Source organism: Populus alba, chromosome 4 (genome assembly GCF_005239225.2).
Source record: "Populus alba chromosome 4, ASM523922v2, whole genome shotgun sequence".
NCBI lineage: Eukaryota > Viridiplantae > Streptophyta > Magnoliopsida > Malpighiales > Salicaceae > Populus > Populus alba.
Genome location: NC_133287.1, coordinates 17,067,378 through 17,081,452, shown reverse-complemented (window position 1 = coordinate 17,081,452; position 14,075 = coordinate 17,067,378). Strand labels below are relative to the sequence as shown.

Here is a 14,075-nt window from a genome sequence, read left to right as displayed (position 1 = left end):
ATGTGATATTTTTACCGGTAAAATAACTGACAAAGTTACTAACATGCTAATTCCAGCAGTATTGTTATTAGTGATATTTAATTTATTATATTGTTATTAGTGATATTTAATTTATTATCTTATTATCGACCTTCCTCTCCCCATCCCTCATTTTTTCTTTTTTTTTATGCAATTTTTTTTTTGCAACCAATAGTAAAGAGATGCCATGCCAATATGAGTCTTATTATTGTTGTTGTTGTTGTTATTGTGATAATTATTAGTAATATTTTTATTCTTGATATTGTTGTTGTTAAATTTTTAAAAATATATTATTACTATTGAAAAAAACCACATATTTAATTTAAATGGTAAAATTAAAAATTATAAAAACTTAGGTCAGGTGTGCTTATTATTATTAGTAGTAATAGTAGTAGTCGATTTAAAAAAAAAATTATTATTGTAAAAAAACCCATAGATTTTATTTGAATGGTAAAATTAAAAATTATTATTATTATTTTAAAAAGTATTATTATTATTGAAAAACAATCATAGATTTGATTTGAAAGGTAAAATTATTATTATTATTTTTATTATTCTTTTCATTATTATTAATATTATTTATATAATTATTAATAAATTTGAAAAAAAATATATTATTACTATTGGAAAAAAATAGTGATAAGGTCACACTTAGATCGGGCACAACCACATCCTATAAACTAGAGTCCAGTAAGGGCGTTAGACCCACCCAAATAACTTGGGTCTGTAAAAAAATGTCATATCCAAGGAACGTGAGTTTTTTTTTATTATTATTAAATTAAAAAAAAAATTAGTACTATTGTAAAAAAAAAACTCATAAATTTTAGTTGAAGGGTAAAAATAAAAATTATAATTATTATTTTTATTAATATAATTATTAATTTTTTGTAAAAAAATATTATTATTATTGAAAAAACAACCATGGATTTAATTTTAAGGGTAAAATTAATTATTACTACTACTACTGTTAATATTACTTATATAATTATTAATAAATGTAAAAAATATATTATTATTATTATTGAAAAAAAATAGTAATAAGATCACACCTAGGTTGGGCACGGCTATGCCCATTAATTAAGGTTTAGTAGGGATGTTCGACCTAAGTTACTTAAGTTTTAAAGAGGATGTCATACCCAAGAAATATGAGTCTTATTATTGTTGTTGTTGTTGTTATTATTGTGATTCTTATTATTGTTCTTAGTATTAAATTTTTTAAAAAAAATATTATTACCATTAAAAAAAAAATTATAAATTTGATTTAAAGTGTAAAATTTAAAAATATAAGAACTTGGGTCAAATGTGTTTAAAATTATTATTAATATTATAAATAATATTATTTTCATCATTATTAATATTATTAATAAATGTTTTAAAAAATATTATTACTATTGTAAAAAAAACCATAGGTTTTATTTGAGGAGTAAAATTATTATTATTAAATTTGAAAATCTTATTACTATTAAAAAATAATTATATATTTGATTTGAATGATAAAATTATTATTATTATTATTATTACTACTCGAGGTCTGGCATTTTGACGATATCCAAGGCTTTTAAATTTGACATACCCACTAAATTCAAGTTATTTGGATTTAGCATGCTTATTACACTCATTGTTTAATTATATTTATTTTTATATCTTAAGATTTAATGCATTTTTTTTTTATAAATATTACATGAAATGTGCAAATAAGCTATAATTAAAACCGTTACTTTTATATATAGGTTTGAAATCTGGTCTAATCTAACAAGTTGATTATAGAACTTGGATGATGTCAATTCAATGAAAAAATTCAAAATTTATTTTACTATTACATTGTTTTAATTGTTTTTACGAATTTAATATAAATGCAGTCTAACTCAATCACTTTTATTTTAAACATATTGTCTTATGATTGGTTTTTGAATTGTAAATGTGTTTGTAATTGTTAATGAAAAATATTTTTTAAATGTATTTTTTATTTAAAAATAATTTTTAAAAAAATTTCAACATCAGCATAATAAAAATCTAAAAAAAATTAATTTAATATTGTTTTACACCAAATACACTTTAAAAAAGTACAAAAAAAAATAATTATTACACCCGAGATGTTCATGGGCTTCGGTACATGTCACGTTATTAAAACCGAAAAAACAACACCATCACCGCCGGCTCATTGTAAACTCAATAGCCACCCGTCTCACCATCTGCCACATGGCATTCCGAAAAACAAAAAAAAAAACTAGTAGGCCCCACTATCAACCCCCAACAATTCGCTCTCTCCTACAAACCTACCCTAACAAACACCACCTCCAAAAAAACGCTCGCGTTTCGCCGTCGACATATTCGGCGAAATTAATTTATTCCCCTATTTATTATTTATTTTTAACCAACCTATCCGTTACATATTTTAATTCATCTTCCGCGAGGTTAATGCATTTATTATATCCACCCGATCTACATCGTGATCCGTGTCAACGAAAAAATTAACCTCTAACTAACAGGTACTTGCTTAGTCCATACATTATACTGCATTCCATTTTTTCTCCCTAATTTCAGTCAAATCCGCTCTCGTGATTTTATTTTCTAGGCTTTCTGATGTTTTTATTGAAATGCGAAGGTTTTGATCAGGTGTGACTATCTGTAGGCAAAGTTGTTGACGCGGTGATCAGTTTGATTTGATCGAGTGAAATTCATTTGTTTGAATCGATTTCCGTATACTGAGATGTCGGGTCCACTGGATCGATTCGCCAGACCTTGTAAGTTTTTTTTTTTTCATTTTGATTTTCTTGACTGGTTTTAGGGTTTCTCTGGAAGTTTCTTACCGTTAAGTTTTTTTTTTTCGTTACATTTTTTTTTTGTGTTGATCGCTTTTAAATATAACAATTTAGCTTAATTTTCATTGTTTATGTTTTTAATACAAATGGTTTTAATTATGGTTTTTCGTTTTTTGTCACTTCAGCTTAATTTTTTATATTTTCCTTTGGCTTTAAGTTGTAATTTTTTTACTGGTAAACATTAATTTTTTGTAGTTTTTATTTTTTTTTAATTGAGCTTATTACTTTACTGTACTGGAATTAAAATTGACGCCATCGATTTTGATATGGCATAAAAAAGATCTTTTTCTTTATATTTGTGTGGTAGGTTTTGAGGGGTTTTCTGGAAATGATGAGCGGAGAGAGAGGAAATCTGATTTTGAGAACTCTGAGGATGAGAGGAGAACGAGAATTGGGTCGCTGAAAAAGAAAGCCCTTAATGCATCTACTAAGTTCAAGCATTCTCTGAAGAAGAAAAGCAATAGGAGAAAGAGTGATGGAAGGGTTAGCTCTGTTTCGATTGAGGATGTCCGAGATGTTGAGGAATTACAGGCCGTCGATCAATTTAGACAGGCTTTGGTGGTGGATGAGTTATTGCCAGAAAAACATGATGATTATCATATGATGTTGAGGTAATCTGTTGCGATCCTACCCGTAATGATTTCTGTGCTTTTTCGAGTCTCATATGTTGTTTCTATGGTTGATAAATGATAAAGGCTGATAACCTTACATGATTTATGCCCTTCAGGTTCTTGAAAGCAAGGAAATTTGACATTGAAAAGGCAAAGCACATGTGGGCTGATATGCTTCAATGGAGAAAGGATTTTGGTACTGACACCATTATGGAGGTAACCATGTTATTTGACAATTTGCTTGAAATGGCTTTGCTATTTGACATTTTTCCCTTCTCACCAAAATTTTCCATGCATGTCTCAGGATTTTGAATTTAAAGAGTTGGATGAAGTTTTGAAGTATTATCCTCATGGTAATCATGGTGTGGATAAAGAGGGGAGACCTATTTATATAGAAAGATTGGGAAAAGTTGATCCTAACAAACTTATGCATGTTACAAGTATGGACCGGTACGTGAGGTACCATGTGCGGGAGTTTGAGAAAAGCTTTGCAATTAAGTTTCCAGCTTGTACTATTGCTGCAAAGAGGCATATAGATTCAAGCACAACTATTTTAGATGTTCATGGCGTGGTATGTCACTTGTAACATTGCAGCGCATGTTTATCAAGATTTCAACCATTAATTTCTTCTTTTCATTGTAAATCATTTAGGGACTCAAGAACTTTAATAAGTCAGCACGGGATCTCATTATGCGCCTCCAGAAGATTGATGGTGACAATTACCCTGAGGTCTGTAAAATAGTTTTTGTTGTTTTGATTAGTTCCTCGTGTGACATGTTATCTTTATTGGGTACTTGAAGCTGGATTTCTTGCATTTCATTTATTGATGCAGACACTCCATCAAATGTTCATTATCAATGCTGGTCCTGGATTTAGGCTGTTGTGGAACACTGTAAAGACTTTTCTAGATCCCAAAACGACATCCAAGATTCATGTATGTTAAGATTTCTAGCTCCTATATATTGTACTTTCCTGATATCTGCTTGCTATAATTTTTTAATTCCCATGTGTTTTTGTTTTTTGGAACCTGTAGGTTCTTGGAAACAAGTACCAGACCAAATTGCTTGAGATAATTGATGCCAGGTACAATGAGTTGGGAATTAGCTGTATAATACATATCTGTTTTGTAACTTCTCTGCATGATTCTCATTCAACCTTTTATTTTGAAATTCTCGATATTTTATAAAACAAATGTTTGTGTTCTCACTTACCAGAACTTTGCAATTTTTGCAGTGAATTGCCGGAATTTCTGGGTGGTACTTGCACATGTGCTGATCAGGGGGGTTGCCTTCAGTCTGATAAGGGACCATGGAAAAACCCTGAAATATTGAAGGTCATTTACTGGACTTTATTATATGTGATGTGCAAGCTGCTATAGTTTTTAGATCGTTCTGCCACCCATGGGGGTGTATGTACTAATTTGTGTTAAATGAACACAAAAAAAAAAAAAATTGATCACTTTTATGTTGTTGCAGATGGTTCTTAATGGTGAACCTCGTCGAGCCAGGCAGGTTGTAAAAGTGCTAAACAGTGAAGGCAAGGTTATTGCTTATGCTAAGCCACGGTATCCAATGGTAAGATTTTCTCTATCTTCATCTTTGATATTCACGCATGTGTATCATGTTTTACCTAACTTTAGCATGTTGCTTTGTATCATGAAGCAGTTTAAAGGTAGTGATACATCCACTGCAGAATCGGGATCTGAAGCTGAAGATATCGCATCCCCTAAAACATTGAAAAGTTACTCCCATCTTCGACTGACTCCGGTTCGTGAAGAGGTAGGTTTATTATTCTGGAATTTGTTATGTGCTATTTTGAGGTGCTGCTATTGGAATATTGTTTTTAATGATAGGTATTTTGCATGGTCAAAACGAATGATGAAGTGGCATGAGCATGGGGGTTGAATTCTGTTTTAAATAGTTGTTTTTCGTATTTATTCTAGTAATTTCTCTCTATATTTCCCTGGGAACATCCCCTGCACTCTCTTAAATATTTCTGCTTTGGTTAGTTGCAAAGTGAAAACGCATGTGCTCAAAATGAGACCTGGATGTAGTGACAATTTTTGCTTATACCATCAAAAGTAAGTAACCGAGTGTGGTATCTACCAAATTGATGAAGTGTTGAGGCTTGATCTTCTCTTATTTATTTATGTTAATTTTCTTGGTTGAATTGTCAGGCTAAGGTAGTCGGAAAGGCAGGATATGGTGGTAGCTTCCCAGGGTATGATGAATACGTACCTATGGTTGACAAAGCTGTTGATGCTGGATGGAAAAATCCAGCAGCCATCCAGAGGCCTGTTTCCAAAGGTCAGCAATTATATTCTATTGTTCACTGTATCATGTTTATTTCTCTTTGCTATGTTCTTGTCTGCAGCCTCTGCTAAGTTTGTTGCTTACAATGCTGTCACCTCATCTAATTGTATGAGAGCAGGACGTCCGTGGATCATTTACTCACATGGATTTTGACACGAGTACAATGCACAATCCTCGCCCTTTTTACATTTTGATAGTTTAGCACTGACTTAAAGTACATGTGATTTGAAATAGGTCATTAGGGTTTCTTAAAATTGTTGCATGTTTTTTAGAAAGAACCAGGTTGAATCAACTACCCATTTAAAGAAGGGCTTAGATGGCATCATAGAATGGCCATTTTGATTTAGGTTTCTGCTTTATGCCTTAGGCATTTGACCTCGTTAGTTGTGGTTGCTGGCAACGTTTTGCATCTGCCACCTAATATTGGAGTTTTCTGTTCTTTGTTCAAGCAGAAGTAAAAAAAATAAATCCATCTGTGCTTAGTAAATGTTTCAGTGATGCAACCGATGCAAGGAATCAACTCAAGTGTAGTTTTTTTGTTTTAGTCGTTGCTTTGTTTAATTTTCTCCATGTATGTTTATTTGATTTAATGCATTCCATTCCCATTTGTGCCTTGTAAATGTCTCCCACTGATGCAACAGATGCCGTGAATCAACTTTTGTGATGTTTTGATTTCAGCCTTTTCTGTTGTGTAGTTTTGATTTTAGTCTTTCCCATGTTTAATGTGCTCCATATAACACATTAATTTGATTTAATGCATTATCTTTTATCCATATCTCTTATTTAGTAGATCGTGAAATTTGAAATTTCTGATGCAGCAACAATCACCCTGCCCAACACTGAAAAGACTCCAGAAGGTGTTCGTGTTCGAATTTTCATAGCAGTTATGGCTTTCTTTATGACACTTCTCACTCTCTTTCGCTCACTGGCATTCCAAGTAACCAAAAGGCTTCCCTGCACCTTATCTGATTGTGATCAGAGTTCTCCTGAACTTGCCCTAGACGCAACTCAAAAAGAGGAGTGCCATCCCCCTTCACCAACTGCTGCTTTCACTGAGACAGACCTCCTCTCCTCTGTATTGAAAAGGCTAGGTGAGCTTGAGGAGAAAGTTGATACACTTCAAGCAAAGCCATCAGTGATGCCTTACGAGAAAGAGGAATTACTGAATGCTGCTGTTTGTCGTGTGGATGCTTTGGAAGCAGAGCTAATTGCAACTAAAAAGGTTTGATCGCTCTTTAGGCCAGAATTTCATTTTTACTAGCAGAAACATTGATTTCATTACTGCTCTTTTTCCATCAGGCAATCATGTTGTTTAATACCACATCATTGAACTTGCATTCAAGAAACTTTTGCATGTAGCATGTGATGGTGTTTTGGTAATTTTTTTTTGTTTTTTGGCATCTTCTGCCACTGTGATGATTCTCTTAGCGTAATATCAGAAGCATTTCCACTCGTTTTCTGTTTGTTGCTTTGAAGAGTATTGTCTAAGTTCTTGTTTTCACATGCATATGCACATCTCCACGATCTCACTGTATACCATTCAGTGCCTTACCTCTGTATGGCTTGGGCAATTTTTATTGTTGAGGCCAGTTTATCTATGACATGCAAACTCTAATAGCTAATTAGCTTCTTTGAATAGTTTACGTAATGTCAGCGGTCTTTCGTGGCCAAAGTTTAATTTTGTCTACATGCATTTAGTTTGTTTTAACTCGTGCTTCTGGTTCGCATCTAATCCACATGATCATTGGGTGTCATCTGCTTCCTGAGCAGGCTCTATATGAAGCTTTAATGAGGCAGGAAGAACTGCTAGCATACATAGACAGTCAGGAAGAGGCCAAGTTCCACCGGGTAAGGAGACAGATCTCTGTTTTATTTCTACATGGGAAATATATTTTTTGCTTAACTACGTGGCTAACTTTGTTCTTCCTGTATATCAGAAAAAGATGTTCTGCTGGTAAGCTTTTTTGCCAAGGGAAAATGAGAGATCATGATTGCGCTCGTGTCCGGTACTTAAATCTGTTATTTCTATACGAGTGTCTGACATACGATCGCAAATGTTGTCTCTCTGGGATATGCTTTCAAAATTAATGTAATTTTCTGTCGCCGAGTGTAGAAAATACAGACCTTGTTGCGAGGAAGTTTGCATGAGCAATTTGTCTTCTAAAATCATGTTTGGGACCTGTGTGTGATATAGTCATTGTCTTCAACTTATCTTTTTCCAATCTCGATCTCCGAAGACAATACTACATATTAGATGTGACATTTAATCTTCATCCATGTTTTATCTTTATTATCATATATTTCTGTGAAGACAAACCAGGCTTGACGTTAAAGTTAACTCCTATTTTTTTCAAAGAAGTTGAATTATTTTTATTGGTCTGCGACTCGAAAGGCAAATTTTGGTATAACGACAGAAATATAGAATTTATTTTGATTTCATTTACAGTTAAAACTTTAATTAATCTCAACCCTTGCATTGCCCTAAACATCCGTGTGGTAATGAGGTAAAATGTATATATCAATCCAATCACAGAATGCTCCCATCACACTTGGTCGGTGTTTGTATAATTTACAGAATCATGAGGATGATTTTATAATAACCATATAATATACATGGACTTTGAGTTGGTGTTATAAAAAGCAAACAATGTCTGAAAACACTCAGGTATTACGGGGCTAAAAATCTCTGCGGCCGCCATTGTAAGTGCACAGTGTCTATCTATTGCCTCATAAGCATGGACTCTTGATTCAAAATCCAAAAATCTGGAAGTACGAACAGACATTAAATTAGAAAAATGCATGCATGAATCAGCTTTGCTAAGCACTATCAGAGATGTGTAGACTTACACTCTTTTTCTTCCTTTTCTTTTCGATGTAGGCTAGGAGTTCCTGCTGTTTTGCAACGGCATCCTCAAGTGCCTGTGCAAGAAAAAAACAAAACGAAAGAAATCAGCTCTCGAACATTACACAAGGCTGATATTTTCTTACAGACAACAGCTCCGGATAAATTGGAAGAAAATCGAGTAGGTACCGTCTTGACCATTGACAGCTCTTGCTCTAGGGAATCTGCTCGCTTGATCGCAGCATTCAGCATTTCCTCTTTCTCAGCGGCCATGGCTTGAGGTTTTGAACTGAGAACACTCAGCTTCTCTTCCATTTCAGCCATGCGCAACATGATGTTCTTGTATTCAGAAGAAGAGATGGATGGTGCTGCCGACACGTGGCTTTTAGCCATCTCATCTGCGTAGTAGGCTTGACTGCCATAAGCAGCAACCTCAGCAAGTTTCCTAGGCATGTTGCGTGATATGCGAACCATGGTGACAATTCCCATCACAACAGTCAGTATCCCATTTACTATATGAGTGCTCCCTCCTTGAGCCTTGCAAGCACCGTGCACCGGGGGGCGTTCTGTGGCATTGATAGGCAGCAAAAGTCTGTTCATATGAATTCTAGAAATAATCCAAAAGTTTGGCACTGCCTTAAAACGTTTCCGTTTTAGAGAGATACATATGGACGGATTATGTACCTTTAGAGAGCTCATCTCTATTCTTCAATGGTGTAGGCCAAGCAGTATCGATGGTCCTTTTCACCATTGGAATGGAGTTCTCATAGTCTTGGTCGCTACTGCACCTCTTGCTCAAGGGAGACTGCAATATAAAGAGAACATCAGAAATGAAGATATGATACCAACAAGGAATCCCAACGATCGGACTCAAATCCTTATAGCTTACTTCAGGAACTGGAGAAAGAATTGCATGTTCTACATGATTCTTTGGATGGCCATAATCAGCAGCATCAACAGTTACTTCTTTGCTGAAAGAAATGTTTTTCTTCGTGTTGCCAGACAAAAAAGAGAATGTTAAGCAATCGATCAATGGCTTAAAATCTGGTGTCTATGATGCGAGTAGAGGTCACAAGATTATGAATACCTTTATGCATGGCTGATCATCCTCGGAGATTCCTTTCTCATGAATTCCTGAAAATGTTTTCCTGTGGCATTTGGCGTCACCATTGTGAACCATCTGGGTCATCAAAATGAAAGAAAAATACGTGATTTATCATTTGTATTATAAAATGCTCGGCAAGCGAAGAATTGGTGGTCAACAGAAAAATCATAAGTTGCAACAATTGTACCTTTAAGATGTCGGGATCATTCCATGGACCCTTATCAGAACGCATACAACCACCCTTGTCGGCACAGGTGCAGGTACCACCAAAAATCTCCGGCAACTCACTGGTTAAAGTCCAGAAAAAAAGAGGGCACCTTGAGTTTCAGAGGTGGAGTGCAAAAGGCATTGGAAAAGTGAAGTTTCATGTCATCAACAATGAACTTACCTAGCATCAATTGCTTCAAGCAACTTGCTCTGGTATTTGTAACCCAGAAACTGATAAAAAATAGTTGCAACAAATCAGTGACACTACAACGATGGATTAGTTTGGAGATTTATAGAATTTGGTTTTTTTTTTTTTTAATATTTGAGATCAATAGGTGAATGCTTACATGGATTTTTTGGGCAGTCTTGGGGTCAATGAACTGTTTAACAGTGCTCCACAAAAGCCTGAATCCAGGACCACCATTGATGATGAACATCCGATTTAAGGTCTGCAATAATCAGGAAATTCGAATAGCATTAGCTGAAACGAGACCATTTATTCATCCAAGGAAAGACAGCAAGCAGAAAATAAATTTAAAACGATTAAACTGATTACCTCAGGGTAATTGTCACCATCAATCTTTGAAATGCGGCCAATAAGTTCCCTTGCAGTTTTGGTGAATTGCTTAAGCCCCTGACCATGAATTTTTTTGTCAGCGTTCTTCAAATAGTGTAACAAGCAAACATAATGCAATTCAATATCTTATGTCTGTCTATTTACTAGCAGCAGCAGTCCTCACTCACCACTCCTTGCACATCCAAAATAGTGGTGCTCTGATCAATGTGTTTCTTTGCTGCGATTGAACAGGCCGGAAACTTGACATTGAAGGTTTTCTCAAACTCCTGTACATGGTATTTCATATACCGATCCAATGTCGTGACCTGTATAAGCTTGTTAGCATCAATCTCACCCAGCCTTTCAATGTAAACTGGTCTTCCTTCCTTGTCAATTCCATGATATCCTTGTGGATAGTGTTTCAAGACTTCATCGATTTCCTTGAACTCAAAGTCCTGGAAGAACTCAAAAGCACAGAAATTCTTTTACTACCATACTGCGTGATGACACATTCTTAATCTTTTATGTAAATAAGTAGGTTACCTCCATGATTGTGTCAGCACCGAATTCCTTCCTCCAACTGAGCATATCAGACCACATTTGCTTTGCTTTCTCAATATCAAATTTCCTGGCCGTTAAAAATCTGTATCATGAGACAACATGTGATCGACCCAAGCAGTTAGATCAAGTCAAAGAAGTATTTTTCTTGAAAGCTGAGCATGCCATTCTAAACATTAACGACAGAAAAATGAAAGTAACCTTAGCATCATATGGTGATCATCATGCTTAGAGGGTAGTAGTTCATCCAAAATAAGTGCTTGGCGAAACGCATCCACTGCCTGTAATTCCTCAGCATTAAGGTTATCTTCAATTGCAATAGACATCACTCTACTGTGTCTCCGGCCTCTCTTTGTCAAAGAATTCCTGAACTTGTTCGAGGCACTAATTGCCTTCTTTTTCAATGATCCAATCTTGGTCTTCCTATCATCCTCGGAATATTCAGCGTCGGATTTCTCAAGACCTGTTTAAATCATAGATAATGAAATGCACGAACTTCGAAACTTTTAATGGAACTACTTTCACAGGCATATTTCAAACTAACTCGTTATAAAGAAAGAAGTTGTTCAGCAGAGGAATGTGTTATTTTCCTTCCTGCATATTTCCTTTCCAAAGATTCAATAGACCGTCGCTTGCATATTTCATGTTCCAGAGTTTCAATAAACCATTGCATGCATATTTTCATGACTGTCAAAGAACCAAAAGAATGGCCTGTCTTATGAGCACTAATCCATGTTTCCTTATCTATTAGAATTCCCATTTCAAGCTGTGAACATAACAAGAAAAGAGATAAATTGAAGGTGGAAAAAGTATCTTTCTTTTTGTTTCCCAAATCATGAAAAACGAGAACCCAGAATTCGGGAGTGCAAAAATGGTATGTGATTCGAAAACTGAAAAAGCACTGGCTTTGTGGTACACTTGTAAGTTGTATGTATGTTAAACAGGAAGGCAAGAATCACAAAACGATTGAACAAGAATAACCCTTCAAATAAAATCGAAGTTTTAGAGCACTTACCCCCTTTGATATCTCGATCAAGCGGTCCAGACATAGTATCAGCCATGGCTAAATTTTGCAAGGGTGGTGACCTATTTGTGATTTCCGTAGTACCAGGAGAATCAAGCACTTCGTAAATTATGGCCCTCGCGAAGAATATTGTCAGGCCTACAACCATGTCAAAAGGAAGGAAAAAAATTCAGCAAGGAGACGGATCCGATGCAACAGAGAGTACTTCATTTTTTTTTTCCCAACCTGTAAATCCTAGCAATCAAAGTGCTCTGAAAACATATGCATCATTTTGGGCTTATAATTGGCAAGTGTAGCGAGGGAGTTCAAAACGTTCAAAAATGAACATTAAGAAATAATAGGAAACTAATTCAATGAAAATCATATTAATTACTTTCAGACAAAGAAGCCCAGAAATATTAGGAAGGGAAATGATAGCAGGAAATTGAGAAATGATTAAGGTAAAAAGTCCACGACATTATGCACATCTTGTAATCGTACACAATTACAGGTGCTTAATGGCCCTATAAGGACACCACATCAGCATGTTCTTATTTTTGTGTCTGAATGTTGACCTGAAGATACCACTTAACCATAAAACCTTCCTGATGGCCTTGCTACACAGGGACGTTAAAAGTTTAACAATTAGAATCAAACCCATACATGTGTACGCATCTAAACACTTCAAAATGTATGTATTCCAGGGACACAAAATTAAGGAAACAAGAGCATTATCCATAAAAAAAAGCAGACATCGCTCAATCCATGCAAATGAAAGAGCTAATGGCCAAAAAGGGTTGGTAAACAATATCAAGAAGTGCAAGGTCTTGAAGCAGGAACAAGGTTCTTCAAATGAAGATGGAAGAGAAAGGAAAAAAAGAGGAAAAGGAAATTACCTTTTGGCAAGACTGCAGGGAAAGAACCCGAAGGGTGCAAATAAGAGGGATATTTAACACCCGTATCAGTCTCTCACGTAGGTGGTTCTAATTATAAATTGGACAGCGAAGATGACATTGACAGAATTAGAAATCAAGAAATTTATAGCTTGTTATCATGTCTTCTATTGATATGGTCTCATCTAACATCTGTCGGCAGTATCAATCTCTCAGTTAAGATAAAGAGACATACAAGCAAATCCCTTCAATCCTGGATTAACTGACCTTGCATAACGTCTTTTCCTTTTTGCCGGCAAGATTTCCTCCTCCTTTTTTAGATGGTACTCTAATACCATTAATTCATTACAAACCAATTTCATCAAAATCTCATGAATTGAATAATTCCACTCCCTTGTAGATCTCATAAATCTGGTGGTTGGCATTTAATGGGAAGAATGTTTTTAGTAAATTTTCTTTTTCTTTTTTCAGCATTGTTCCTGTATACTTCCTCATCTATCTTTAGCTAATCTTTTCCGTTTGCTGCTGCTCTCTGCTAGGGTGATATTTGGTTATATCCTTTATTCGATCCAGATACCCTTAAGACATCTGTTACTGATCGTAGTTTGCGCACAACTACTACGAGCAGTCACCATAAATTCTCATTTCATGTCTCTGTCTAATGTGTGATAAGGCTGGTAAGCTTACTAGGAGCGGTGGATATACATGGTTGAAGATGGATGATTCAGTCCATGTGCTTGCTGATATTTAGCGATCATAATCACACAATCTTTTCGACATTTTACAGTTAATTGCATAGAGTTTGTGGTGGTCTGAGTTGGGAAGCAGAAGTCAATTGCTTGTTTGTGGAGCTCCACTAAGTTTACAACCATTTCATTACTGCTCTAATTGATTAAAAAAAACCCTGCAATTGAAGATTGCAACCACTTCATTATTGCTCTGATGGGTCCATGAAGAAGACCGGGCCTTCTATATAAAAAGAAATCTTGAAATGATATCAAGTCAATTCCTTCTCCGATTATCGCCAAGAGAAAAAGAAAAAAAAAAAGAGTCAAATACTCCCCTGCTATGTTTTGTAAGAGAAGGAAATTTTTTTTTAAAAAAAAAACAGAGCCTGCTCTTTGTTCCCATGCACAACTTACGATTCA

The 14,075-nt window shown here is 35.0% G+C and overlaps 2 protein-coding genes across 8 annotated transcripts; one reads left to right on the top strand and one right to left on the bottom strand.

Moving 5' to 3' along the window:
- The first annotated feature begins 2,276 nt into the window (after positions 1 to 2,276).
- Positions 2,277 to 8,059, top strand: LOC118039724 (phosphatidylinositol/phosphatidylcholine transfer protein SFH8). 4 transcript variants are annotated; one of them, XM_035046508.2, is made up of 15 exons: positions 2,277 to 2,507; positions 2,651 to 2,762; positions 3,148 to 3,451; positions 3,568 to 3,667; positions 3,756 to 4,022; positions 4,103 to 4,180; positions 4,284 to 4,385; positions 4,485 to 4,534; positions 4,685 to 4,784; positions 4,927 to 5,025; positions 5,113 to 5,229; positions 5,628 to 5,757; positions 6,582 to 6,985; positions 7,534 to 7,611; positions 7,701 to 8,059. In XM_035046508.2, exons 2-15 carry the CDS (start codon positions 2,729 to 2,731, stop codon positions 7,719 to 7,721), a joined length of 1,884 nt encoding a protein of 627 aa, XP_034902399.1. In that variant the 5' UTR covers positions 2,277 to 2,507; positions 2,651 to 2,728; the 3' UTR covers positions 7,722 to 8,059. The 4 variants fall into 4 exon arrangements, with proteins under 4 accessions (XP_034902399.1, XP_034902398.1, XP_034902400.1 ...); XM_035046507.2 differs by having other exon boundaries at positions 2,278 to 2,507; positions 2,635 to 2,762; XM_035046509.2 differs by having other exon boundaries at positions 2,278 to 2,507; positions 2,624 to 2,762; positions 5,116 to 5,229.
- A 214-nt stretch (positions 8,060 to 8,273) lies between these two features.
- On the bottom strand, positions 8,274 to 13,449 carry LOC118039723 (phosphatidylinositol/phosphatidylcholine transfer protein SFH3). 4 transcript variants are annotated; one of them, XR_004685971.2, is made up of 14 exons: positions 12,931 to 13,449; positions 12,047 to 12,193; positions 11,233 to 11,494; positions 11,017 to 11,116; positions 10,662 to 10,928; positions 10,474 to 10,551; positions 10,265 to 10,366; positions 10,099 to 10,148; positions 9,898 to 9,997; positions 9,693 to 9,785; positions 9,495 to 9,593; positions 9,290 to 9,410; positions 8,611 to 9,171; positions 8,274 to 8,526 (listed from the first exon to the last, which is right to left on the bottom strand). XR_004685971.2 is itself a non-coding variant. In XM_035046505.2 (14 exons), exons 1-14 carry the CDS (start codon positions 12,201 to 12,203, stop codon positions 8,512 to 8,514), a joined length of 1,884 nt encoding a protein of 627 aa, XP_034902396.1. In that variant the 5' UTR covers positions 12,204 to 12,467; the 3' UTR covers positions 8,275 to 8,511. The 4 variants fall into 4 exon arrangements, 2 of the variants coding, with proteins under 2 accessions (XP_034902396.1, XP_034902395.1); XM_035046505.2 differs by lacking the exon at positions 12,931 to 13,449 and having other exon boundaries at positions 8,275 to 8,526; positions 8,611 to 8,682; positions 8,804 to 9,171; positions 12,047 to 12,467; XM_035046504.2 differs by lacking the exon at positions 12,931 to 13,449 and having other exon boundaries at positions 8,276 to 8,526; positions 8,611 to 8,682; positions 8,795 to 9,171; positions 12,047 to 12,465.
- Positions 13,450 to 14,075: the final 626 nt, after the last annotated feature.